We start from the raw sequence: 27,981 nt of genomic DNA on the forward strand, positions 1-27,981 counted from the left end.
ACTAGACCTCACGTGTCCTGGGCTCAGCTGTCTCTCTCTCTCACATGACCAGAGTGTTTGTTCCCGTGATCAGCACTTCCATCTCCGTCTGTGACACATAGCACTTTTTATTCCGACCCTGATGGATATGCTTGAACAGAGTTTGGACAACGCAAGGTAAATAAATGGCAAACTGAGCCAAGCTAGCTACAACATGCTATTCGGCTAGCCAGGACGCTAGTGTGTTAGGCCTGACCTAAAAACATGTCATTGTCAAAACGAATGCAGTCTACTAGGCTGTTAAGAATTTAACAACAGAGTCGGACGACTAGCTATTAGCTAACTATGCAACGGGGGTATAGTTGTAACTTAGTCAAGAAGTTTCATGTGCAAAAGGCAGAATCATACGGAATGAAGATGAGTTAACGTTCGCGTAAAACATAAACAACTCTTGTTAGTCACTCCAGTAGGTCGCGTAATTAGCACAGCAACGTTATCGTTAGCAAAGCTGTGTTCAGTGTGTTGTGGTTTGTTTGTCTGGGTTCTTGGAAAAGATACTGTCAGTTCGTTAAGCTAAATTACCCACGCGATTTAGTTACTGTATACTGTATATAGAAACCAGCTGATTAGCGTTAACTACATAACGTTAGTTCTGAAGCTGAGTTGCAACTGTTCTGTGATTTTTCAGCCAAGAAAAGGAAGAAGAGGAGGCTGTTCAGATATCAGAAGGTAAAGATTTATTGACCCAGCATCTGCCTCTTGCACTGCAGTGATGCTGATATTTTGTGTTTATGGTACCATAGTTTGGTCCTAAAACAGTAGCATCGCTCTTTATAGCCTGTTCTGCAACTGAACTGAACTGAACTTAGGACTTGGTAGCAGTCAGCTTTGTTATGCTTTGCTTTCCTATCTCACTACTGCCTTTTCCCCCTCCTTTTCCCTGGAGTTGCAGCGGGAAGAGGAGAGCAGACAGCTGTTACAATAGCCAGTGTTCAGCAGGCTTCAGCATTTGGTGACCACAACATACAATATCAGTTCCGCGCTGAGGGTGGGCAGGTAAGTAACCACTGGATGAAATATTATGACACTACTGGTAAAAGGTCTCTCATTGTCCATCTCAGAAAGAATCAAACGTTAATACCGCATTCATGACAACTCGGACCGCTGGAAGTTTCAAATCGGAACCTCCGCCCCAGGCATATTTGCGTTCACACTGCACCTCCCGGTCGGAGGGAAAGCACAGGGAAAAACCAAGGAGGGTTCTGGGAAGTGGAGGCGGTAAGGCACCATTTTGGATGAGATGTGTGGATATGACGTCAACTCGGACAAAGCGGAGCTCTGAATAATACCCGTATTTCCGAGCTGTAATTCCGGCCTGGACGACCGTTCAATTCACTTTTTACAGGCCGGATACTCGGAACCAATTTTTTCCGGTGGTCCGAGTTGTCTTGAACGAGGTATAAGTCCTAGCAGCATAGAGGCATATTTTTCTCTGATAAGCTTGTATTTCTGTAGCGTAGCACTTACAACAACAAAAAACAGCACATATCAGAATTACTTTATTTGCCAGGTGATGCTTTGGGGGCATTTGTGCAGAGACATAACAGTAGCAACTAACGGAGTGCATACTGACATATGGTAGAAAGGACCGGACGGTCCGGACCTCATGTACAGCGAAATGATTGTGCAACACATAAGAATGGCAATATACTATGCACTCCTCTTATAGCGATCACTTTGCGACGAATCAAATTGATCACTATAAGCGGATGATCATTATAACCTATTGTTTTCCCTTTTCTTTATTTCTCATGCAGATTACCATCAAATTGACATTTGTATATTTATTACATGAATACTTTACATATAAAGTAATGAAACAGACAGCTGAATGTTATAGACTTTAAAAATCCATACAGTAAGTTAGGCCTCCAGCTGTTCCAAACACAGTGATCTTGCATAGACAGAGACATCTCTCCACAGACAGAGATGATCTCTCCATATACAGACAGACATGCACCAAGTATCGCTGCTGTATAATTTTACAATTTGTAAGTAAAAAAACAAATAAAATGACTGAAGTTCGAAACCGTTTTTGCATTGTTCTCAGGTGTGGCAAGGCCCAAATGATCACTGTAAGCGGAGTATTGTGATCACTATACGTGAATTATTTAAACAGCATGTGTAATAGGAATGATTCAGGACCATGCTTTTTGATCAATATAAGCGGTTGATCAATATAACAATGATCACTATATACTAGGGGTGTCACGATACACTCAGTTCACGATACACAATATTGGGTTCACGATAACGATACGATATTTTAACAATATTCTTTTGCGATCGATTTGTAAGTTGAGGGGGCATCCTCCACGTGAATTTAAGTAATTTCACCATTTTCATCCTCCGTGTCTGTAACGTCCCTCGTCTGTTCAAACAAAGCAATGAAAAGGAGAGCGAGCATGCAATCAGATGTAGATCAGTGCCACCATGTTCAGCTTCTTTTTCTCACGATATGCGATTTCATCTCAACGTACATATTGTCACGTTTTGATATCGCGATATATTGTGACATCCCTACTATATACATGTACAGTAACAGCATCATGTTCAACAGTAAAGGATTAGCACTGTCAGAAGGATTAAGGGGTGCAATCCCTGCCCCCAGCCTTTACTGCCTGAGGTTGCATGATATCGTCATGCTTGCATGCGTTTCCTCCAGGTGCTCTGGTTTCCTCCCAGACTCCAAAAGTCCAAAATCAGGTGGATTGGAGACTCAATTGCCCATAGGTATGAATGTTAGTTTGTGTCTGGGTTATGCCACATTCCTATTGCACTGGGAACTGGGAATTTCCCATTGTACAAACGGTAACCCCCTCTGTGACGTCACCTGAACTCAGATTTCCTACTCCGAAAATCGGGGGGGAACCTCACCAACCCTGACTTCAAAATCCAAGATGGCAGCTCCTGCATCAACGAACGGTGATGAAAGCTGTATTATAGGAACACGGCAACATTTTGGGAGATTTGCCTATTTGCCATATTCGCGATAGTAAGACTAGAAGATGGATGTCCTTTGTGTGTGCAGTAGAAAAGTAGTTCCGCGCCCCTCCTGCTAGTTAGCTTAGCACAAGATGGGTCGTCTGCGGTACAGGCTGGCCGTTAAGTCACCAAATACACATTTCAACTGTGCCAAAAAAGCTCTCATGCTCTCTTTTGTACATGTTGTGAATGGCGCATTCACAACGTTATGAAATAATAACGTCAAATTGCGAGACATTGAAGAAACGTGGCTATCACATTGTATTGTCATTTTTAGCAGACGCTTTTATTCAAAGCGACTTACAATATCACATTTTGTCAACGGTACAGAAATCAACTATGCAACACAGTCAATGACTGCTAAAGCTGTGTTCACCCCGAGATATTTATTTTTTGCTCTGTCGCTCGATTCAACCCTTTGGAATCGCTCTGTCGCTCTGTTTAAATCGCTCATCAACAGGCACACGAATTGACGGACATGTGGAGGCTATAACGTTACGCAATGTCATGATGTTTGTCCACTACGAGCCAACGTCGTTTACAAGCTAAGCCTATCAGCGTGCTCCTAACGCGAGCTCCATACCGGTAGTACAGACTTCACTTCATGTCAGCTGTCAGCCTGTGCGGTTTGTTGCCACACAATAAACCAGCGGTTTGTTCCAAGCCAGTGTGATCCTTGACTCGCTCTCACACGGCAGCCAATCAGTGTTGAACAGCGAGCGACTGATGCCAGCGTAATTTCGCTCGAGTTGGGATATTTCATCTGGGGCGACAAGCTTATTTTCTCCCTATCACTCTGTCTCTGTCGCTCGGACGCCCAGCGATTTTTCTCCCGGGCGAATATACGCTCAATCGCTCGTTTGCATTGACTTTGTATGTAAACTCGATGCCAGCAAAAAACTTTTAATAGGTCGGTGTGAACGCAGCTTAAGACCGTTTGATGGAATAGAGTGGCACTAGTCCATCCAAAGTAGTTTGAGAAGGAATAAGTAACATTTTTTTAGAAGGTGGAGAAAGATGTTAGTTCAAGGGCCCGGGTGGAGCCTGAAAAAGTGTGTTTTTAGTCTCCGCTGTAAGATGGGCAGAGATTTGGGGGGGGGAGCTCGTTCCACCATGGTGGCGCCAGAGACGAGAAGATCGGGATGAGCGACTTTTGAGCCCTCGCAGCGATGGAGGGGCGATTACTACCATTACTACTGCACTGATCTATCCTCTCATCTTACTATCGAGAATATGGCAAATAGGCGAATTTCCCAAAATGTTGGCGTATTCCTTAGTGTTTATTAGCACTTCTTATTAAATAAGATATACAGTATAACCTTTATTTAATCAGGTAAAATCACATTGAGATCAAGATCTAATTTTCAAGTGAGACCTGAGTACAAATGCATAATACAAACATCAATCAATAGAACATAATACCATAAAAACAGCAACCACACAAGAATAAAAATAAACATTGTAAAAAACAATAGCACATACATAGGTGAAGTTCAAAATGAGTTAAGAACAGTGACAGCTAAAATCAATCAAGGTTTTGATTAAATATCTAAAATGACTCATTGAAACCAGAGTATCCAATTTCAGAATTTTCAGTACACTGTAGTTCATTCCAAAAATATGGCACAACAGATCTAAAAGCAGTCTTTCCTAGATCAGTGTTTATTCTTGGAATTTGTAGTGTTAACACTACAAATGTAGTGATAACACAAAAATAATATTATTGTCTCAGTAAATCAGGATTACACAGGTAGAATAAATAAAGTAATGCACATCAAATCTTCTGGTCTTTTACTGGTGTTGGTAAGACAGTGGTCAATGATAGACAATGTGGCGATGATACAAATACATTAATTGGGTAGGTTGACATTCAAACGTTGTCCTCATTTGGATGATTTACTCTGGAGGGACATGATAGTTTATCGGTGTTCTGTGTGGCTCATTCTGCATAAACAGCGCTGGTGTGAGTGATCATGTGCTTCCTGTTCGCTCTGGGATTGGCATGTGGTTGGTGTCACATGTCAGTCAGGAGGAGAGTCACATGACACACTGATTCTTTGTAACAAACAAGCTGATTTTCTAGACTTGTTTTTAAATTGAATCAGGCGCATTCTGAAGCATAAGCATATTGCCTGGCTGGGCCTCCGATGGTGAGATCAATGCACTGCTTAGAGCAGGACTGTCAAGTCAGATGCCAGGCTTAGCTGAAACCAAGCAGCAGATATGATCAACAAATCTACAAGCACGGTAAGGTTTTGCATTGTACATGGGACACCTGCGTGGAGGAACACCTGGGGAATGTTGAAAATGACATCAAATAACCGCCTTGTATTTGATGTTTTGTTCTCTCTCTCTCTCTCTCTCTCTCTCTCTCTCTCTCTCAGGTGACATACCGTGTTGTCCAGGTGACAGACCAGCAGCTGGAGGGACGAGACGACGGAGGAGGAGCGGTGAGCGTCGTTTCTACGGCCGCCTTCGCCGGTGCTCCTCAGGTACCACCCCCCCCCCCCCCCCCGCCTCATTTTACTGATAAACACAGAGCAGCAGGTTAGATTAAATTGATTGTTTTTAAGGGTAAATTACACCATCCAGGCACCTTTTTCAGCTGAAACTGTATGTAAATTTGTCACGCTGTCAATAATGTTAAAAATCTTGACATAATGTGTAATAAGGTTTTTACCGTCTATATAGCACAAAATGAGGTTTGATAGAACTGTTGATCAATACCAATGATGCACTGATTACTTGATCGTGTGCTGTGCTCTATGAATGCAAATAAAGGCCACAAATGTGAAGAGCCAGTGAGAATATGAACTCGTTTTTTTTTTTTTTTTTCAATATTTAGTTTTTATTTTTCAATTTTTAGAACAGACAAAAGCAAAACAAACTCAGACACACATATACACAAAAACAAAAAAACAAAAACAACAACATACCAACATTACATCACTATAACATGCTACCGGCCACATAAGATACATAAATGCTTACAAGACAGAATATGAACTCATTGAGTGAGTGTGAGGTGTGTGACTGCTGCTGGTCAGAGCTGTCTCTCTGTCACAGGCTGTGATCCAGAACCCGTTCAGTAATGGAGGGAGCCCAGCAGGAGAGGCGGTGGGAGGGGAGACGCGCTTTGCTTACTTCCCGGCCAGCGCGGTGAGCGACGGGACTGTGTCTGTGCAGGCCAGCGCGGAGCCCACACTCACGCAGGCAGGGGGTGAGTCAACTTCCTCCACACTAACCTGGCCTGAAGCTTCCCACAGAGCTACTGGGCCAAACGCAGGTCAAGTTCAGACGACACGTAAGCCCTGGTTTTCCACTCTTAGGGCTTTCACACCGGCAGGGCTCCGTGCCCGTTCCGGTTCCCGAACCCAAATTTGAACCGGCCGGTGCGTTAAGACCGAAAAAATAATTGGTTCGGAACCTGAAAAGTTGGTTCTCAGCGGAACCAAAAAATAGTTGTTTTTTCCTTGGGAACCGTGACATCATCATTCTAGGCTGTGAAAACGAGCAGGAAGGAGAAGAAGGCAGTGACAACATGGAGAAAAATAATTTGCAGTGGTCTCCTGAGGAAACCAAATGTTTAGTGGCGATTTGGGCATCTACCGAATCTCAAGAAAAGCTAGAAAGCAGTACAAGAAAGAGCAAGTCGTATGCCGAACTTGCAGAAGAGAGGGCCAAGGCTGGGTTCACTCGAACGCCAGACCAAATAATTAATAAACTTAAAAAACTGAAGGACTACCGAATAATGTCCTCCCACTTTGGTTCCGCGTGAACACGGGCTGGTTCACCAGAAAGCTCCAAGGTTCTGAGACTCCAGAACGGAGCCAGAACCAGAACCGTGTCTGTCTGAAAGCGGTATCTGTGAGACCTTTTTGGAGCTCAGCGACAAAAGGCACCCAGATCGGAGGCCAATCGGCGTTGGCTCAGTGCTCGCAAAATTTGGCGCTCGATTGCTTTGTGTGAACTGTTCAAAAGACGCGATCTGAGATCCCGCCGATGCGTCACAGACGCCGGGAAGATATCAAGGAGGCTAAATATCTGGTTGTCGGGGGAAACATGCAACGGGCCACAGCCAATGAGAGCGCAGTAGCTTGATTATGAAACTGTTTAAGTGAGTGAAATGATAGGCAAACGCTGCTTTGTTTCATGAATCAGGTCTGACGCAGGCGCAGAACGTACCAGCTATTTGCCTGTCTGCTGTCGTGTTTGTGTTGTGTTCAAGTGCAACTTTTCGGCCCCGACACGACACAGGAGACGTGAGGTGACGCATCGCTCGGCCTCTAGTTGTCGCTAGTCCTTTCAAGTGCGTCCTAGGGCTGGGTCGGTTTGAAAATTTTAAAACCGGTTCGATATTGCCGTCTAAACCGGATCGAACCGGTATACCGATTTTTTTTGTAATTAATTTTTTTTTTTTTTTTTTTAAGCAGGGCTCCCGAGTGTGGCCCATAACTGTCTGTAGTGCAACTTCAGTCCACCTGATAGCGATAATACACCTCTAAGCTGGTATTGTCAACCAGCAATGATACTGAATAAAAAGAAGCAGGACACCTGTGTAACAAACACACCCTGTATTTATTTCTCATAACTATTCAGCTTAACTTTTCTTCAAACATCAACATAATAAACAAAATAAGACTTTTGCATACTAGTGCAACTTGAGAAGAGGCTAATACGAACAATAGTGCAATCAGAATGGACTGGCAACAAAAAAAAAAAAAACATTTTTTTTTTTTTTTTTAGGTTTTTTCGGTTTGCACGTGATCAAACCGGTTTGGGCTCGTACACCGAACCGAACCGGTAAAACCGGAAATCGACCCATGCCTAGTGCGTCCATGCGTCGACCTAAATACTATTTCAGAAGCTATATAAACATTTAATTATGTCTCCACTGAAGAGTTTCCTCTGTCCCGTTTATAACTACAGTTTTTAGTTTTGCTGCGCTGCGTGAAATAAGGATTTATCAGGAGGAGGGCTGCTTGCTTTTAGGGATGTGCGCGACTAGTCGTTTAACCGCCTACTCATTTATTAACCGTTTAGTATTTTACTAGTCGGTTAAACGCTGCATCTTGTTCTTCACGCCTCCGTCCCGTTGTAAACAGGCTGAGCAGCATCTAACTCTGAATTAACTAATAATTTGGCCAATCGTATGTAACATACCAAATAAAAGCAAACGGCAATGTCTAAGAATGCAACGCCATGTAACTGGCTCGTTAAGTCTCGCATTCCAGGGAATTACGTTAACATCTGCGGGTCTTATAGACGTAAATGGCTTGAGCGCAACTCGGAGGAGAGAAAACTATCTGAAGCTTTCTTTGTTGGAGTCCAGGTATGTTTTACAAGAAAATGCTCATCATTGTCGACGATAACGTTATCTGGCCTGGCTAACAGTGGATACTCTCTTGCTTGCTGTGTACCGAGCTAAAAAGTAGTAGGCTACGTTCTTTATTTTACCCCCTTCACTGTCCGCTCCAAAAACAACTTTCTTATTTTGCGCCGTGACCGCCGGAAGTGTTAAAAGGACCCGGAAGAATTTCGCCCACTGTAAGGTCTGAACATAAGGTGAATACTTTGATATAAAAACCAATAAACGGGGCAACTCCAATCTTGAACAATCTCAGCATGAGACGCCAGCTCTATTATTCTTCCGCTTCCAGCATAACCTAGCGTCAAGCGCCCCCACAACTACACACACACTTCCTGTCTTCAACACTTTCCAGTCTTCAACATAAGAGCCTACAGTGCATTGGCTGTCTAGAACGTAAACATAAATTATATAGCACCTTCGTAAAAATAGCTTACACAATCATGCAAGACACGCTGGAACTCCGTCCTACAACATTATTCATAATAAATGCCATGCATTGCATTGGCAAACGTATCAGAAATGTATTTCTCTTTAATTTGTTCACCTTTATTCAGTCAGTTGTTGTTACATCAATAGAATTTAAATTAACAGCTTGTACTGAATGTTTGGGCTAAAATAGCTCCTAAATACGCAAAACATTTGCATTTTAAACTTTTAAACTTTTTATTTAATATGTATATTACATTGCGAGTTTTCTTGCTTATAGACTAGTCGACTAGTCAGTCGGCGGGGAAATTAGTCGAAATTCCCATCCCTACTTGCTTTACTCCAAACAATTTCACTGTATGAACCAGGCTGGTACAGGTGTCGACTAACTCCTGATTGCTCTCCTGGTGCTCGAGCAGAGTCACACACGCTGGAGCTGGAGAGCAGAGTCACACACGCTGGAGCTGGAGAAGACGTGCTCCATGATATTTATTATAAGCCTTTATATTGTTATTTAGACCGGACTGTATGCCCTTCGAGAGGACCGGGCAAGTGCTCTGAGGAGCAAAGCTGGAGAAAGTAAGTTGTGAGAGCTGGTTAGAAATATAGCCGGCATGAGCAGACCTGTGTGAGACTGTGCTGAGTCGAACCCGGACACTGTGCCATCATGCATATCTTAATTTCTATTCCTTTTCTTCCTTGTTTTTTTCACTGTGAAAAAAAGCAGTGTACCTCTCGCGCCTATTTCCATGACAAAACATAGTTTGGAGACCAGACAGACTCGTCGGGGATTAATTCTCCTGGTGAAATACCTTGTATTGGGACCACAGCGACTTCAAGACTCCCGGTGACAAGGCAGCAAGTTGTGTAGTCTGAACAGAACAACGATCTGATGACTTTGAGAGTTGTGTCGTGTAGTGTGTCCTCCAAAGCATTAGCCGTACTCCTCAGTGACAAACAAGACCAGACAGTGAGTGCGCTTACATGCAAACAATAAATGGATAACTGAGAATAATCAGTTTATGGCAATAATCAGATTTCTGCGTTTACATGCACTTTAATAATCCGACAATAGGAAAAACCCGGGTTTACATGATTCAGTCAATTAGTCGGATTTCTCTCCAGAAGGCAGCGGTAATTCCGCAATAAAACAACAAAAGAAGTTGCAAAATGCAAAATCACATTTTCATTACCGTACTTCTTTGTCCGGCTCGGAGGATGGTTTAGGTGAAAATTAGTTTGTATCTCGTTGTCTAACTAGGGAGGCGTTGCTTTGGAACTGTGAATCTGTCATATATTTCCAACTTTACCAAGCATAGAGCACAGAGACAGACAGGCGACGGAAGCACGTCAAATAACATGAACGATACAGATCTTGACACAACTGAATTTAAATAGCTGTCAGAAAACGGAGAGAATTAAGGTCTTTAGTGGCGGATAACTTGTTTTTTGAACAGCTGAGTAGGCTACGTTTTGTTCGTATAAATCTTTTTAATCCATCATCTGAAAACACACAGATCACGGCTTGCACACTGAGTCCAATGCGTTTTATTAATGTGTCGTTCTATTCGCAATTCGAGACAAATCAATTTGTCATCTCCTGTATCCACATTACAACATAGCAGTGCAGCAACGGGGAGGCAGCAGGTCGGGAAACGCCTGTTGCAGGAGCTCCGTGCTGCTCACCTTCATCTCATCAAGCCGGCTGTGGTGCGCCATGGCCGGGGAGAAGAAGCAGAAAGGGGCCAGTGAGTGAGTGAGTGAGTGAGCAGCGCACGTCTCCAGCTGCCTCTCTCTCCCGCAACGTGTACATGCGCAGATGTATAAACCCGAAAGAAAGCTGGTTATGCTGTATACATGCAGAGATAAGAGCGATTATTGGCCAGAAACCTAGGTGTCTTTATCGGTTTTCTCTTAATCCGTTTATGACTATAAACGGATAAAGCTTATCGGTGTATGCTGTTTACATGACCACTTGAATAATCAGGTAACTCCAGAAATCCACTAATAAACAGTTTATTGTGTGTATGTAAACGCACTCACTGAGAGAACCACTGCCTTTTGTCAGTATTATCATGAGTGAAGCATAATGAGAAACAGAGATCTACTTTCAAGCTAGGACTACACACAATATTGATTCTAAATCATATTTCCTTTGCTTTGGTTGTTGTTTGAAACATGAAGTTCATGCTCATGCTTGAAATGTGATGCATACAGGGGGGTTTTTTCAGCATAATTTCTCTTTCACTGCTTCAGCAATATAAAATAAATAAAGTGTTTTTGAAGGTATTAAGATGCTGTATGCTAAGGATTTGCTCAGTTTGAATCAAATGAAAGGTTTATGTCATGCACTATTGATTTATACGCATCAGATTCTACACACCATCAGAGTATCTGTGAATCTGAAACATCTCTCCTAACCCATTGCAGTAGAGATTGCACTAGTCAAATAAATGCACAGGCCTAAATGAAAGCAGTAAAGTTACACTGATCATGTTCACTTGATGTCATGTATCCGCAGACTCTTCTTCTCTCTTTCTTCCTCTTGTCATGTGGCGTTGTCTGGATGTACTAGCCCCTCCTAGTGGTTGCCTAGGCGGGTCGCAGCCGTCCAGCTCCAGGCAGCTCAGGAACTGTTACACAGAACCAGTGTGTCCATTGTTTCTTTCTTCGTTCTTTTTCTGTTTCAGTTTAGGGCCAGACTGTCAGCTTTTCCTCATCCCCCACGATTTTAAAGGTCTGTCCGGACTCCTGAGGGTCTGGTGCCTGCTGAGGCATACGCGTGTGGAGGGTGTAGTGCCTGGACTGTGGAGGATGGGATAAACCAGCGGTTCTGCTCGACTTGGGGCGTTCTGCCAGCCTAAAGGTCCTTACACATCAAGAGTGATGCGAATATACGGCCCGAAATTGCCATGCGAGTTTTGACCCAACCTGTCAATCACAACCACAGATGTGTACACGTCTGGAAGGGAATTTCTGAAAAATCGACCGTGGTTCGAAAAAAATAAACACCGCAATAACGCTCGGCAAAACTTCGCCGTTGGTATGCACGGTTGCATTGACTGATATAGGTTCGGAAAATATTATTCACGTGCGAATTAATCGGACGAAAAAAACGCTCCCGATGTGTAAGGACCTTAACGCTTAGTTCACACAGACAACCTACGCCTTGCCTTGCCTCAACCCACGCCTACGCCGAGCTGGGCGTGAACCTGTTACACGCTTTTGCGATCACACCGCACGCCTTTTGCACGCCGAACCTGGAGCCGAGTCACAAGCGCCTCTCCTCTCTCCCGACTGCATTTTTTCACGTGTTGTCCAGAATTGTCATGGGTAGCCTCTAGGTAAAATAAATCTGATATATTTAATGTTCTATTGATGCTGGATATGTATAACCAGGTCTGACTATAGTCGGACATTTTAGAGAGGTGATCTTGCAAGAATATGTGCTGGCACAACAACATTGTCCATCTTGCTTCTTCGATCGCTATTCTCTCTCATGAAGATTTGTTTGCCGACAGGGAGAAAGCCCCACGTGATAGCCACCCGTCAATCTCTCTCTCTCTCTCTCTGCTCAACACTGTTGTAGTAACTCCATTTTATTTTGAAATTCAGTTGACTTTGCCATTTCCCACGGATATTGTCGCGTTTTCCTTTCATGGCTTGACAGAAAAGCCTGCCTGCACGCGCCTAGTCGGCTTCAAAATAGAACTCTCGCCTAAACGATAAAATCGGCGAGGCACAGGCAAGGCGTGGGTACACGCAAGGTTCACGCTCAGGCGCCCTGTGTACACAGCCTCGTTGACTAAAACGGACGCCTATTAAAAAGCGTGGGTAAAGGCAAGGCATAGGCAAGGCTTGGGTCGCCGGTGTGAACCCAGCCTAAGGATGCCGTGAGGGGCTGGCTGGTGATGCCACAGACAGGGGAGGCTGAGGCTATCTGCTGAAACTGGGGGTTGGGAGGAGGATTTTCTCTTATCAGGGCCTCGGGCAGTTTGGGCAGGTCTTGGAAAGGCCCTGTATGCAGGAACTTCAGGATCTTGAAGGACACCAGTGAGCACCAGTGACTGGGGGGCACTGGTTCAGGAGGGTACTGCAGGGTTTACGTGGAGAGTCCTTTACAAGTTGCTACTCCTAAGAGGTCAGGGCACTCGCAGTGGAGGATAGTGCACCATGGGGACCTTGGACCGCTTTCTGGCTTGGATCCGGGCGTGGGAGATGGGTATCCTTTCTGTGGAATATCACAAACCTGTTGTCCATGTCTTATAATGGCTATGGGTGACATGTTTTGAACTTGTTGAGTGTGCTCTGTGACACACTGGGGCAGATTTTCTTTGTCGAGATTCTATTCTAGCAGCGAGTCCCTGAATATTCTGTCCAATCAGATTTGTATTCTCCTTTATTCTCCTTGCAATATATTCTATATAAATTAGATATTCGTCTTTTTGTAAAAACTGTTGTAATCACATGTGGGCTTGTTTATTCCCACTCCTTGGATTGCATATATAATATATTGTCACATGTTTCTATTGTTGATTTGTTGCTGCCTGGACCGAGACGTCATGGTTTTTAACACTTTGAGTGCCACGGCCCTTGGGCAAAAGGTTGCTGTACTGTGCCACATAGGCGCAATGCATTTTAATATAGCCATATCATTTTTTGTGTTCCTCTTATATGGACAACCAATAGCCTCAATGAAACTTTGAACCCTTCTGTTTCATTAAAAAAAAAACTGTGTTTATAAACCGTTCCATTTTGGAAATACACCCCTCTGAAAAAGTGTTTTCGACCGAAAAGAGCATGCTGAAATTAGTTTCTGAGATAATCACATCTTTATGTTAGAAAGGCGACAGAATGAATTCTGCTTTGAGTTGAACAAACATCGAGCCTGCTGCTGCCTGGGTGTGTGTGTACTGTCAATGGTTGTATGCTGTTAGTGCCCTGCGTGCCCCACCCCCCTCCTCCTCCTCCTCCGTGGTGGGAGGAGTCAAGTGTCTCTGCTCTGCTGCGGTTTGCTCTGAGTTTGATCTGCACTGAAAAGTCCGCTGCCTGCACCCCCCGCTTTTTTACAGCGTGTCCTCGGCTCCCAGCTGAGAATAATGTAACTTTTCATAAAGACGCTGGTGTCGCCGTGTCGGCAACTAAATCATATGGATGGACTATCGCAGCGGACACGGATGGGGCTCAATTGTGGCAGCAGATGACTGCTGTTCACAGGCACAGCTAACAACGTTATGCTTCAAGCATATCAATGGCGATTTCCGTTTCCTCATGACTTCTTCTCTCTTTTCTCCTGGCCTTTGTCTAATCGGGAGGGCACTGTCGCCACCTAAGGGTTCTGTAAAATAGGTTAGACACATTCAATAGCTCCCATATTGTAAGAGGCGATGTAAGAGGCTTAGATCGACATTCCCCCGTCAAAATATGAATTTGGAGTTATTGACGCCATTTGGCGTCGCTGGCAGCCTACGGTAAATTTCTCCTGACGCCATTTGGCGTCGCTGGCACTCAATGTGTTAACTAGTAATTAAATAGAGACCTATTTTTGCATATTGAGTGAGTGTCTTCTTGACGTCTTATTCTAGTAGGTTATACATTTGTACCTTTAAGGTAGCACCTCTTCTCTAGTTGCCGGACTGGGAATCTCTCTTTCACTGAACTTTCTGTTTGGCCAGACCATGTTGGCCATGTGGCTGAGGAAGGTGGACTACAGGAAGGTGGACTACAGGCACTGTAGCAACGCTGAAAGGGATGAAAGCTAGGGTGTCCTCATGTCTCAGAGTGCACCAGTGTTTTTCTCTCCGGCATGATACTGTCTCATAGTATGAGTGCTTTGAGGCTGCACGCTGCAATATTGACAGTGGGCAGGAGGGTCTGACTGTCTGTATCTAGATGTTGATAACACCTGTGACTGTCTGTATCTAGTCTCTTAAAACAGACTGTCTTATCTACATCCGGCAGATGCAGCTATATACAGTCTGTACTTCGTGGGGGAGAATCATGCACCAAACGGAAGAGGAAGTTGAAAGGCGGGACTTCCGCTCATTCGTCCAATCAGAATTTAACATTAGCTAACTAGCTGTATACTGCTGTAGCTATCGTTAGCTAACGCTGATTAGTAAGACGAACGATAAGCTCAGTAACGTTAGCAACTTACCTCATCACTTTCGTTTAACTCTGGAATAAGTGCACGTCTTGCACGAGGTTCCTCCAAGCCGCGGATACATCGTTTACGTCTATCAGGGTCTTATTTCACCGGTTTCGTCGGCGTAGCTTCCATGGTAATTCTAAAGCACTGCTAGCATTAGCAACCTGCATCGGTTTAAGTTTCCGGGGGGAACATATTTTTCGTGGACACGCGTGTCGTGATTGGTCAGATTCCGTCGAACTTCCTTCCGGTCTGAAGGTTTTTTTCACTACTTCCTTGTGCATGTTCTGGGGGTCTAGCGTACAGACGGTATGGCGAGAGCATTTGAAAATTGCGGAAGCCAACTCGTCTGTTCTAAGAGACTAGTCTGTATCTAGATGTTGATAACACCTGTGAGCGCTCCCAGCATTGCAAATATTGTTGTGGTGTGTGTCGACGGGCGGGGTGATTAATTTTTGAAGCCGATTTTAGTTCTACGCTTATATTTTGAGACGTTACATTAAAAGAACATCAGAAATCAGAAGTCTTCCCTCCCATGCCTTTTTTTTCTCTTTCTTCGCTCCTGAATTAACAACTCCTGTCCCTTCCTCAGGTCAGTTTTACGTGATGATGAGCCCCCCTGATGTCATTCAGACAGGCACGCAACGAACCCTAGCCCCACGCACACAGACCTACCCTTCGTGAGTATCAAACTCCATTAGTTCCTAAGGCTTAGTTCACACCGGGGACCCAAGCCTTGCCTATGCCTTGCCTTTACCCACGCTTTTAAATAGGCGTCCGTTTTAGTCAATGAGGCTGTGTACACAGGGCGCCTGAGCGTGAACCCTGCGTGTACCCACGCCTTGCCTGAGCCTTGCCGATTTTATTATTATTATTATTTTAAGTTCTATTTTCGAGCCGACAAGGCTCGAAAATAGAAGGCAGGCTTCTTCTGTCAAGCCATGAAAGAAAAACGCGACAATATCCGTGGGAAATGGCAAATTCAACTGAATTTCAAAATAAAATGGAGTTACTACAACAGTGTTGAGCAGAGAGAGAGAGAGAGAGAGATTGACGGGTGGCTATCACGTGGGGCTTTCTCCCCGTGGCAAACAAATCTTCGGGAGAGAGAATAGCGACCGAAGAAGATGGACAATGTTGTTGTGCCAGCACATATTCTTGCAAGATTACCTCTCTAAAAAGTCAGACTATAGTCAGACCTGGTTATACATATCCAGCATCAATAGAACATTAAATATATCAGATTTATTTTACCTACACATGATAATTCGGGACCACACGTGAAAAAATACAGCCGGGAGAGAGGAGAGGCGCTTGTGACTCAGCTCCAGGTTCAGCGTGCAGTGTGATCGGTTCACGCGCAGCTCAAGGTCTGCAGGCGTAGGCGTGGGTTGAGGCAAGGCAAGGCGTAGGTTCCCTGTGTCTGTGTGAACGTAGCGTAATGGAGCAACATTGACATTGCAGTCTGAGTCACATCTACTACTAACAAACTAATGGTTCAGTACTCCAAAACAGTTTTGTTATCCCTTAGTAAATGCCACAGGAAATAGGCTGTTTGCTCATTCTACCAGGCAGTTTCAAGTGATTTTATTTTTGAGGACTTTGTTGTTGTTCAAAAGTAGAGGAGGTTGCCGTTTAATGTTCAATGCTATAGAGCAGTGCTTCTCAACTGGTCTAGCCTCACGACCCACATTTTTCCTTAGTCATCAAGTCGTGACCCAATTTTCAGAATTTAGCCTAATTTTGCAGCGTCATTTAGCCCCCTTTGCTAGCATGGCACGTTGGTACCAGTGGAGGTCTTCTAGTTTCATATAGTACCAGTATCTTCACTCCTGGCTTTAAAAAGGAGCCTACAGCCTCTGAAAGACAGTAATGGTGGCCGCGGACGGCAGCATCCTCAATGAGTAGAACTGTTTTTCTCACGCACATATCCAGCATCCTCAATGAGTAGAACGTTTTTTCTCATGCACATATCCAGCATCCTCAATGAGTAGAACGTTTTTTCTCATGCACATATCCACGACCCAATCAAAACGGCCGACTTTTGGGTCCCGACCCACCAGTTGAGAAACACTGCTACAGAGCCATTCACAGCTATTCAATCCATTCTGATGCATTGATACAACATGAAATGCTGGCGTTTTCTAACTTGGTCCAGACTGTGTTGCTGCCTATGGAGTTTCCCTTTCCTCTCTCCTGAACTCGCTGAAAAGGGTGATGTTCTATCACGGATCTTTATTTCAACACATCCTGGTTAACCGATTTCTCCCTCCTCCGCTTGTCTTCTCAGGTTGTTTATCTCTAAACACAGCATCATAATCACACATCAGACTCTCTCCAGCTGTTAGTCACATGCTGCTGATTGCTGCTATTATGATCATCAGCAGGCTCACCTGAGCACAGCTATTTGCATATCAGTCCAGTACCAGCCGAGTTCTGGCCTATTTTGCGAGGTCTATCTTTTAGAAAAAGAATGCCAACAAGTTTGAGTTCAAAGTATGCTTGTGTACCAGGAACACATATACATATGATGAGGCATGTGGCTGAGAGATGTAAAGTCCTTTATTAATGTCACATGATGTGTTTTGTCCATCGTTTGGCAAAAGCCAAAGCAGTCTTTCGCTTGTTTGGTCATCCAAAATTAACACATGACCTATTCTCAAATTGAATTAGCATTGAGCTAAGTGAATATTTCCTCTATTTTGCACCATGCTTATGCTTAACTCTTAACCAATGAAACTGAGTGCATTTTATGAATGTAGCTAGTGCTCTGCTCTTATACAGAGTGACTAACGTGACTTGCTTTCACACATTCACACTGGCTGTTGTTGGAGTCAAACCTTAGCCTGGTAAACCAGTCCGTCACGTGAACTCACATTTCATTTGGTTCTGCGTGACGGTCTGGCCCCAACTCTTCACCCAGTCCTTAGCAGGGGCGGGTGTAGTTGCCTTGACAGACAACTCCTTCAGCCAATCAGGGTCAGATCCAGTCAAACCCAAATCCACTCGGGAGAATGGCAAATACAAAAGCCGAGAAACTCCGCGGTTGCAGCGATACTCCTGTACTTGTTTAATTGTTGTTATTGAGTCTATTTCTGCAATATCTGCACTTTATGGCTGTTTAAACTAGACAAACGCTGACATGACTCCTCGAGGTGGACAGGCAGGGAGGCGGCCATTATTGTTTTGTTAGTGCAGTGCTAGTAGCGTTCCTGATTGGCCAACTTGCGCTGTCAATCAGAGCGCAGTCGCTGATTGGCTCTTGCGCTCTGCAGCTTCTGCTAAACTCCCCCACTGGCTTTGGGGCCAGACCATCACGCAGAACCAAATGAAATGTGAGTTCACGTGACGGGCTGGTTTACCAGGCTAGTCAAACCTGTGAGCTTCCAGTCTTGGAACATAACCTCTAGGACAGTGGTTCTCAATGTGGGCTCCTTGAGATGGTTCCCGGGGTCCCCAGAAGATTTAGCGTTATTCCATTTACAAGAAGAAGGTAACACAATTAGAGAATGTAGAAGAGTGACCGTTTTGATCATAGTTTCTCTGTTATCGTATCTCTCTAACCTACAGTACAGATACTCATGGAATTCTAGACCAAATCGTATCCGCCCAAAAAAAAATATTTTTTTTCTCGCATTTGGGTCTGAGAGACAAAATCTTATCAAATGGGTCCATGTCTCTAATGTGGACTAAATTAAGGACCGTCCTCGATATGAAAACTGTTGAGAATCACTGCTCTAGGCCACCCCTAGCCCTCAGGCTATGTTCGTGTCAACGCTACACTGTAGTAAGGGCTCTCCTACCGACCAGCCAATTTTTTGTAGGTAATCTGTGTCGGGCATTAAACTCACCTTATTTCTGCACTTTAATTATTATATCGGAAGCCTCATTGTGCCAAAAAGTGAGCGGTTATTCTTTTAAAAGACAAAGTTTGATGAGAATCACCGAGTTGCCTGGAAACAGAGTCCAGACACATGTGCACTGGCATCATTTCATCTTCTACATACATTCTGCAATGCATTTGAGACGGCCCCCGAACGCGTGACAGCAAAGATAAGTCAGAAAGATGGCACATGCTGCATCAGGTATCAATGGGTTAAAGTGCAGAAATAAGGTGAGTTTAATGCCCGACACAGATTACCGATCGAAAATTGGCTGGTCGGTAGAGGAGGGCCCTTACTACAGTGTAGCGTTGACGCGAACATAGGAAGAGCCTGAGGGCTAGGCCACCCCCACTGTCTACAAGATGCCTGCGACGACGTGAATACTTCAAAGCAGTGTAACTCATTAGTGGCCCAGTGATCATTCTGTTGTTTTTTTAGGCGGTGTCATGTCGAGTCTCATCACACACTCGGCTCCTGATTACCTCCTCATTATGATACAATTAGTGGAACAAAAAGACACAAACTGTCGACACTCCAACAACGCTATTAATTGGCCTGACTTTCATTTATTTGTTGTCAGGTCAGCTACCTGGATTAGACAACAAGGCTGTGGACGGCTTCTGTCTCTGTCGCACAACTTGAGATGTCTCATAGTTTAGTCTCCTGTGTTGTGGGCAGCATTCAAAAGCATCCTACTTTTGGCCGCAGATCCGACAGAGTGAAGAGGAACAAGCTTTGTTGCATTGCTGTGTGTTCAAATAGGGACTATAATGTTTTTCCCCCCTCCATCTGTCACTATGCCTATCCCCAGTGTTTTTTTTGTCTTCTATTTATTTTCTTGTTATATGAATTATTTGTGTGTTTTTTGACACAGGATTCAGGCTCTCATTAACGTGTAAACTAATTAACATTGACATTATTATTGATATGTGAGTCAAATGAATGAAAACATCATCTTACCTCTCGTTTGCAGAGATGAGAGCGAGGTGATGCAACATGAAGGTTTAAACTGGTGAGGACAATTTCCACACACACCCCCCCCCCCCCCCACACACACACTCACAGCAAATGAACCAATCAAAACACACTCGCAGCAAATGAACCAATCAAAACACACTCACAGCAAATTAACCAATCAAAAACACACCCACAGCAAATTAACCAATCAAAAACACACCCACAGGAAATTAACCAATCAAATTAGATCACAAGAAGAGAGAAGCAGCACACTAGAGATGCGCGGATGAGCTTTTATGCCATCCTAATCCGCGTGTATGCATGAACCGTCCGCCCGCCATAAATCCGCGTAAATTATTTCATACTATTTATAGATCCGCGCCCGCCATTCACCCAACATTTCACAACGCTATAAAAGGAGCAAACTTACGGTTTCTGCTGCCGTTGGTGCGATCGCTGCAGCCCAAGACTCCAAATAAACTTCCATGCTGTATTATGTCCAGTCCACCACTTGCCCTCATGTAGTTTACTCGGCTAACGATATAGCTTTAAGTTTAGTTTGCTGGATTGCCTCATTGTATGGGAAAATACAAACGCGTCTTCTCTTCAAACACGTCTTCAGCGGAGACTCCTTTTTGAGGGTGACATCATTGACCATATATGGACGAAAAGTGGAGCCTAGCGACCTAGCACATGGCTATTGTTTTGTTTACGGCCGTGGGTCCTTTGGGGAATCTACAATAGACTGTTTTCACCAGCTGCAACCCCACAGCACTTCCTTTTTCTCAGCTTCTTCTTTGGTGTTTTATGGCAGTTGTTATCCTTAAATGTTGCATTACCATTATATCATCTTCACAGTGCTATTTACAGTGTCCACTTTCTCAGCTGTTCAGGGGGAAACACTGACATACTTCTATTTAAAAAAAATATTTTTGCTATGTAAACGTTTAAATGCAAAGATAGGCCTATGCGTGCAATAACGTAAGTCAGCTTACTCTGTAACATGTAGCTTTTATTAGCCTCTCAGGCTAGCTCTGGACCAGACAACAACGCTTCCTACTACCCAACATGTGCACGTTTTTCCGACAGGGGTGGTTGTTATGGCAACTATCAACAACAACTACTACTACTACTACTACTAACTACTACAAGACATAAAGACCGAAATAGGCTACGTTGTTACTGTGTCTGTCGGAGACACGGCGTCACGTTAACATTTAATATGAGCCGAATATCAACCTGCGCACAGCTATGTATACAGGAAGTAAACCTGGATATTCAGGTGGCCGTTTGTTATTGTTGTCAAGTTAAAACCATCTATAGGCGACTAAGAATGTGCCTGACGAAAAATGGAGCTTAAAATACGTTCATAGACTAGAGAACGTAATTCATATTATTTTTCCTCATTAATGATACATCGTTTCAACCGCCCGCAACCCTTCCGCTATTAATCAGAATGTTTATTTTTATGATCCGGCGCACGGTCAGCGCGGTTATAACTGCGGCCCGCGCATCACTACAGCACACACAACCTATGCCCGCCTCTCCTCCCCCTGCTGATTCCCCCCCTGCTCCTGGTGTGTGAGACAGATGTAGCATTTCTTCAGTGTCGACCCTGATCCGTTGTAGCGAGTTGTGCTCGTGGCAAAGTTATTATTTCCATTAGGACTTAGAAATGAGGTTGTGGCTCTCCTCTCTCTCTCTCTCTCCACACACACTTTTATTTTAGTATCTGTTTCAAAGCATGCCCTGTCTGAGCTGTTGGAGCATGAGCTTTTGTTCTGTCGTTTAGCCTAGTTGTGGAAGAAGTCATTGGCAAAAGTATTCGGTGTTCAGTTCACCTTAATCTCAACTTGTATTTCTTGTCAAATGGTGTTTCAGGAATATTGGGACAAATAAAGTAAATGAAAAGCAGCATGCTGTAAGAGATTCTGCCAAGTCGCTTCTATCTTAATGCACATACTGTAGGTTATTTTGCACGGTTTAGATGAATTTAACACCATGAGATGATGTAATGGCTTAAAAACGGACAGCCAGGTGTAGGGGTGTCACGATACACTCAGTTCACGATACGATACACGATATTGCGTTCACGTTAACGATACGATACGATATATCTTTTTTGCGATCGATTTGTACGTTTATGGCGGCATCCTCCACGCTAATTTGAGTAATTTCACCATTTTCATCCTCTGTGTCTGTAACGTCCCTCGTCTGTTCAAACAAAGCAATGAAAAGGAGAGCGAGCATGCAATCAGATGCAGATCAGTGCCACCATGTTCAGCTTCTTTTTCTCACGATATGAGATTTCATCTCAACGATACATATTGTCACGTTTTGATATCGCGATATATTGTGACATCCCTAGCCAGGTGTCATCAATTGAAAGGCCCTGGTTGTAACCTGACAGCAGACAACCCGACAGCACCCCAGCCACCTACCCCCCCAACCCCGCGCGCTGAAGTGTCTGAGCAAGGCACCGGATCCTTACCAGCTACAGCGGTGCCTGCTCTGTAACACAGCCTGTAACACAGCTGTGCCTGCTCTGTAACAGCGGTGCCTGCTCTGTAACACAGCCTCCACTCTGACTTGCCTGTGAAGGGGAACACGTGAAAATAGGCCTTCATGGAGTGTCAAAAATGAAACGACGTCCTGCTCCACATCCATACTTGAACTTGTATGGGCCTCTTCAGCAGTGGGGCTGTGCTCTGCTAATTTTCTTATGGATTTCCCCGGCAACAATAACTCTCTCAGGAGCCCCTCGGATTAGGCTCGCCTCTGTACGTTGTGAAAGGCGGAGAAGACTTTCCTCCAGGCCTGCACATTTAGTTATTCATACAGTTATATCCACTTTTTTTTTTTTTTTTTTTTTACAGTGCGCCTAAAGAGTACTCTAGAGCAGAATCCATTATACAGCTGAAATCCCATTAAGATGCATTTGAGATACAGGAGAGACTGCAGTTAGGCGTGGCTGACTATCTCAAAGGAAGATATCAGCAGTCTAGTTAGGTTGATGGGTCACAAATTCAACACCACAGAATAAAGGCGTTGAAAGAGGATCGGCAAAGTCACGCGAATGACCTTCCATGACATTAATTTACTCTGTTTTGCGTCCCAGGCAGCACTTAGACTTAGCTGAGATCGGGGCCGACCAAACTATTAAATACTTTCTGAAATGCATTTGTACATTTTCCCTCTCCATTTCTTGATGAGAAATACAAATGTGTTGCATTTACAGCAGACAAAAAACCCATTTTGTGGCACTTTCCGTTCTTTTGCCATGGACTGTATTTCACATTAATTGGAGGAAATGCTGTATTGTTTATTTCATTGCATTTTTTTGAAAACCTGGTTGGGATATAGACAAACACGCTATGTCATTCTGTCTGAGTGTGTCACCACTGGCCTCTTCATGCCTTGGTGTGTGGTTGGATAAGACTCCCTGTCACGTCTCAGGGACTTAATTAAACCCAATACCTGAGGGAAGACACAGAGACACAAGACAGTGTCATTAGCTGCGCACCCAGACTCCAGTAGACAGCAGCTGCTTTTCTACACTGCTGTAATTTCACAGCATAATAAAACAGTGGGCTGCCTCCCTCCGGGCTGTACCTGGGAAGCCAGCTAGAATAACAAGTTTGGTGGTCCAGACAGGTCTCAGTATTTCAGTTAGGGCATCCCCCACTCCAGGCCACAAGGTGGCGTCATCATGCCTGGATGTCGCCTCGTATGGGCTGTATCATGCCTACCAAAGCCTCTAGTCTACACAGCTTTAGAGGCCTTCCCTCACACAGCACAGTGGTGTGGCGTAGAGGGCTGTGATTATAGAAGGGGTCAATTTAAAGATAAACAGCTTTTAATTGGCACAGGATTAGATGAATGCGGGCTGAGGATTTGTGTCTTGGTTGTAAGTTAAGTTATCCTTTATTTATATCATTATATGGAGAGATGGGAGGTGTTGTAGTGTGTGAAAAGTATTTAGTTTTCTGTCTGTCTGCAGGAAAATGGATGGACCTCGAACACCAAGAGATGAGAGGAGGAGAGCGCAGCATAATGAAGGTGGGCAATGCTTACAGATCAGAGATGATGCAACACAATGCTGCTTACCCATGATTCAACACAATGCTGCGCGGTGTCTAGATGTCGGGTTTGTGCAAGAAAATCACTGAGCTCTGTCAAATCTCTCCATCGGGAGTAGATATCAGCATTTTATTTCTATTTTTTGATTGGCCACTAGGGAGTGCTGTTGAGCTGTCCAACTCAGACCACTATTGAGTATCTGTAGCCACTGAACTGAAAGGCTTCCATGAATTAACCTGCTTCTCAGAACCAAAATCACCCTCAACCCTCGCGTCTACAAAGCATACTACTACTACTACTACTACAGGGTATACATACTACAGGGTAATTAACTACTACAGGGTAATTGTGCCTGTGACCTGTTTCACTTCCCCAACAGTTGAGAGGCGGCGAAGAGACAAGATCAACAACTGGATCGTCACCCTCTCCAAGATCATCCCAGACTGCAATATAGACAGCACCAAGACCGGGGCGGTATATCACTCTTTTGACCTTTTTGCCGTTCATCTTTGTGTCGAGGCTCAATTTGGAATCGGCGTGACCTTTGTGACCTTTGTCCTCCCCAGAGCAAAGGAGGCATCCTGTCCAAGGCGTGCGACTACATCCGCGAGCTGCGGCAGAGCAACCAACGGCTGCAGGAGAGTCTGAAGGAGGTGGAGAGCATCCAGGTGGACAACGAGCTGTGCAGACAGCAGGTGCGCCCGTTCAAATGCATCACATAAAAAGTGACGTCCACTCTAGCAAACGGCTCTGGTATCAACAGATGCCAGGACTCCAGGAAGGGGTTAAGAAAAGCTATGAATGATAATATGTTGAAGTCTTGCTTGCTCTGTTGTTGTTGCTGCAGGTTAGATAAGCTGAGATGTAATAAGGTAACCAGGCTGCATACGGTGGCTGTGAAGACTGCTGTTGCATTTTGGATGGATTAGTTTGCTTAAAGTGCACCGCAGCACTCGTCCGCTTCAGTCTCAGCAGCATGAAATCTATCTAGCTCCATATGTATCTTCATTTCTCCAAAAAAAAACAAAGCCCCCTGAGATTTCAACCGGTATAGATTATCATCAGAGCCTGACAAAGAGGATCAAAGAGTTTGCAGCCGTACAATGAGATGTGCTACCTGAAATCAGGGCTTTGAGAGACTGTAGGAATAATATGCTGGCGTTGTGTGAGGACTAACCGCATACTAATGCACTCAAAGTATTGTAAAACCTTGCTTCTCAGAGGCTGCCCATGTCTTCGTTCCATATTGAATCCCATCCCAGGCCTGCGGCAATACTTCCTCATTCTGATGCTCAAAGCTCAATATCCTCTCCTCAGTCCTGCAGTGGAGAGGCAGCGAATTTTGGATTCGCCCAAGGGAAATGTAGCAGAGATGACATACCTTGAGATTTGATAATCTAGTTGAGTTGTGGCATATGTGTTTTTTGAAAGGGGACTGTACACAGTACTCTTTCATCCCAGGGATTGCATCAGAAACATCTCGCACTTCCAGTCCATCAAGAGGAAAAGTTTGCTCTGTAAACTTGGAGTTATATTTAGCCGTCACGAGGAGGACGATGCTGATAATGAGATGTTTTTGTTCTTTGTTCTTCAGATCGAAGAGCTGAAGAACGAGAACGCCTTGCTCCGAGCGCAACTCCAGCAGCATGGGATCGAGATCGGAGAGACGCCACCGCAGTGAGAGAGAGAGAGAGAGGAAAAGAGCGGAGAGGAGCACCACCACTCTAGACACATACTGTAAACAACTTTGTGGAAAAAGAAGGCGAGACGTTGGGGAAAAAAATCAACTTGTGTGAAGAATCACTTTCTTTTTCAGAGAATGCATCCTTCCCTGGGTTCCCAGGTTGCGAACCCTTCAGCAGCCCATTGTGGCTGCTGCACTTGACTGTTCCAATCCTATTGAGATAACCACCCGTTACAACTCAGTAGAAATGTGCTCCAAGAAAATATGACCACTCACCACCACCGGAGTGCTTTACTAGCACCAGGAAAAAGAACCTTTGCTGAACTCCTTCCTCGTTTCATATTTATGTAGCCGCACTCATGGACTATGATGTTGACCATTTCTCATTATTTTCTTCCCTGCCAGTGTACCCCCCCCCCCCATTATTAATCTTTGACTTAGTTCCTGCTTTTATTCAGATGTTTGTTTTGAGTTTTGTTTGTATTTTATTGTTTTTAACTCTTAATTTATTAGTCTGCTTGCTGACAAAAGCCTTGATGGAGACCAGTTACATTGAATCTCATACAGCCCAGAGAAATAAGACTCGAGGTTAAATAAAAAAAAACACCAAATTATACAAAACATTTCCATTCAGCAGTCAGAAATAATGTCTAGGCTTTATCCAAGTCACACACATAGCTCAGCTATTGTTCACAATGACAAATGAAGCTGTGCTTTTCTTAAATCCGACGCGTCATGTGTAGATATGACTCCCAATGTATTAATACTGATGTTACATGATGTTAGAGCAGTTTGTCTCTGCGAGGAAACAATGGATTAATGGTAATCAATAACTCATTAACTACACGCTGGCCTTTTTGCTGTAATAATTACCATTAAGTATGCGCAGTCTCTGCTTGATTTGAAAGACTGTGGTGTCGTCAGAGTGTGGTGCATTTGATTGACCAGAGAAAACAAAGGCAAGGAAAGGGTCAGGATTTGGAAAGATCCAACTGCTGAAATATTAACATGGTAGGAACATGCAAGAAGTTTGTCAGAGGCCAGCGCTCTCTGGGTTGTGGACTTAACAGCCGTGTAGTGTGAATTCCAACTTTTGCCAAACTAAATATAGGTACGGCAAGTTTTATTTTCATCTGTTCATGTGTGATTTGCCGGTGTCTCAATAATGCGTAAGAATAACCCCCACGTGATTCATTTCAAGTTGTTTATTTTGGTATTGCAGCACTTCAAATGGAGCTCAACGCACAAGGAGGGGAGGGAGGAGGGAGGAGAGCGCCCTCTGGAGAGTAGTACTGAAAGACTTTCTGCTCACTATGGAAAAAGAACAGAGAAATTCTGTGTTGCACTTCTTAGCGGAGCAGAACTCGCTCTCATTGGTAAAAGAGCAGTTAGTTGCAGAGTGGTAAAACGTGAGAACGTTCTTCTCCACCGACTCAGGCGAACAATAACTAAGCTGTAATTGGTTGTACAAAACCGAAAAAGCAAATATTAACAATGTTGATGTGTATGAATATACATGATGTATTTTTGTTCCGCTTTGGGCGATGTGGGTGGAATTGGTAGCGAGAGCTCAGGCTTTTGGAGTCACTTATTAGAGCAGGATTGTGTCTCCCTGTATCAACAGCTCAGGATCCAGCAAAGCAAAACCAACACTCAGACCCCTGGCAAAAACATGCAGACTTAACACATTTTAATAGCTCACCAGTAAGAAAGCCTTGTGCTTTGGAAGCACTGCTCTGCTCGCTGCTGCCAGATTCAAATCTGAAGTGGATGGCGCAAGTGTCTGATCCATCAAGAGAAGATCCTATAGCCTAAGTTTGATGATCGATGTTTTGCAGTGGAATTGAATACACCTTGGTGAGAAGACGGAAGATAAGCATGTGAATGTGAAGAGATGTACGTGATTAATACTTTGGAAGGACACTGTTCACAAATGAAGGGTCATTCGTGGCTGATTTTATTTTATTTTTTATCTCTTTTTATGGCAATGGAAAGAAAACTTAAAAGCTTCTTTTTTCTCTGTAGCAGCCTCACTGTTCTCAGGTTAGATTGTTCAGACATCTTTTTTAAGTAAAAATGATGAAAAAATAAAAATGTCACTGGTTAATAACCTTGATGGGCTGTGCCTGTGTCATAGCTGATTGTCTTTCCTGTGTCTGGAATCTCCGGTAAATCGATCCATCTGTTCATGGAATTAGTTGGGGAAACTTGAAATGGCAAGAAGACAAGGAGGTCACCTTGGTGAAAAACAGATGAAAGCTACATTCTAAGCCCTCACTGAGAGTGAGCTTGACACCCTGATCTAAGGTGCTGAAGCTGTTTGTAGGGAGCAGCCACTTTTAGGATACATTTTCAACCATGGACTGGAATGCAGTGCACTTCCAGTCAAATTTGTTTTTTTATATAA

The 27,981-nt window shown here is 44.0% G+C and overlaps 1 protein-coding gene across 3 annotated transcripts; it reads left to right on the top strand.

The window, feature by feature from the left end:
• usf2l (upstream transcription factor 2, c-fos interacting-like) lies at positions 1-27,682 on the top strand. 3 transcript variants are annotated; one of them, XM_083661335.1, is made up of 11 exons: positions 1-156; positions 668-708; positions 926-1,035; positions 5,409-5,516; positions 6,091-6,244; positions 15,562-15,649; positions 19,827-19,865; positions 23,793-23,869; positions 24,270-24,364; positions 24,457-24,585; positions 25,485-27,682. In XM_083661335.1, exons 1-11 carry the CDS (start codon positions 122-124, stop codon positions 25,569-25,571), a joined length of 963 nt encoding a protein of 320 aa, XP_083517461.1. In that variant the 5' UTR covers positions 1-121; the 3' UTR covers positions 25,572-27,682. The 3 variants fall into 3 exon arrangements, with proteins under 3 accessions (XP_083517461.1, XP_083517462.1, XP_083517463.1); XM_083661336.1 differs by having other exon boundaries at positions 23,811-23,869; XM_083661337.1 differs by having other exon boundaries at positions 932-1,035; positions 23,811-23,869.
• The last annotated feature ends 299 nt before the right edge of the window (positions 27,683-27,981 follow it).

Source organism: Poromitra crassiceps (genome assembly GCF_964638095.1).
Source record: "Poromitra crassiceps genome assembly, chromosome: 26".
NCBI classification, from domain to species: domain Eukaryota; kingdom Metazoa; phylum Chordata; class Actinopteri; order Beryciformes; family Melamphaidae; genus Poromitra; species Poromitra crassiceps.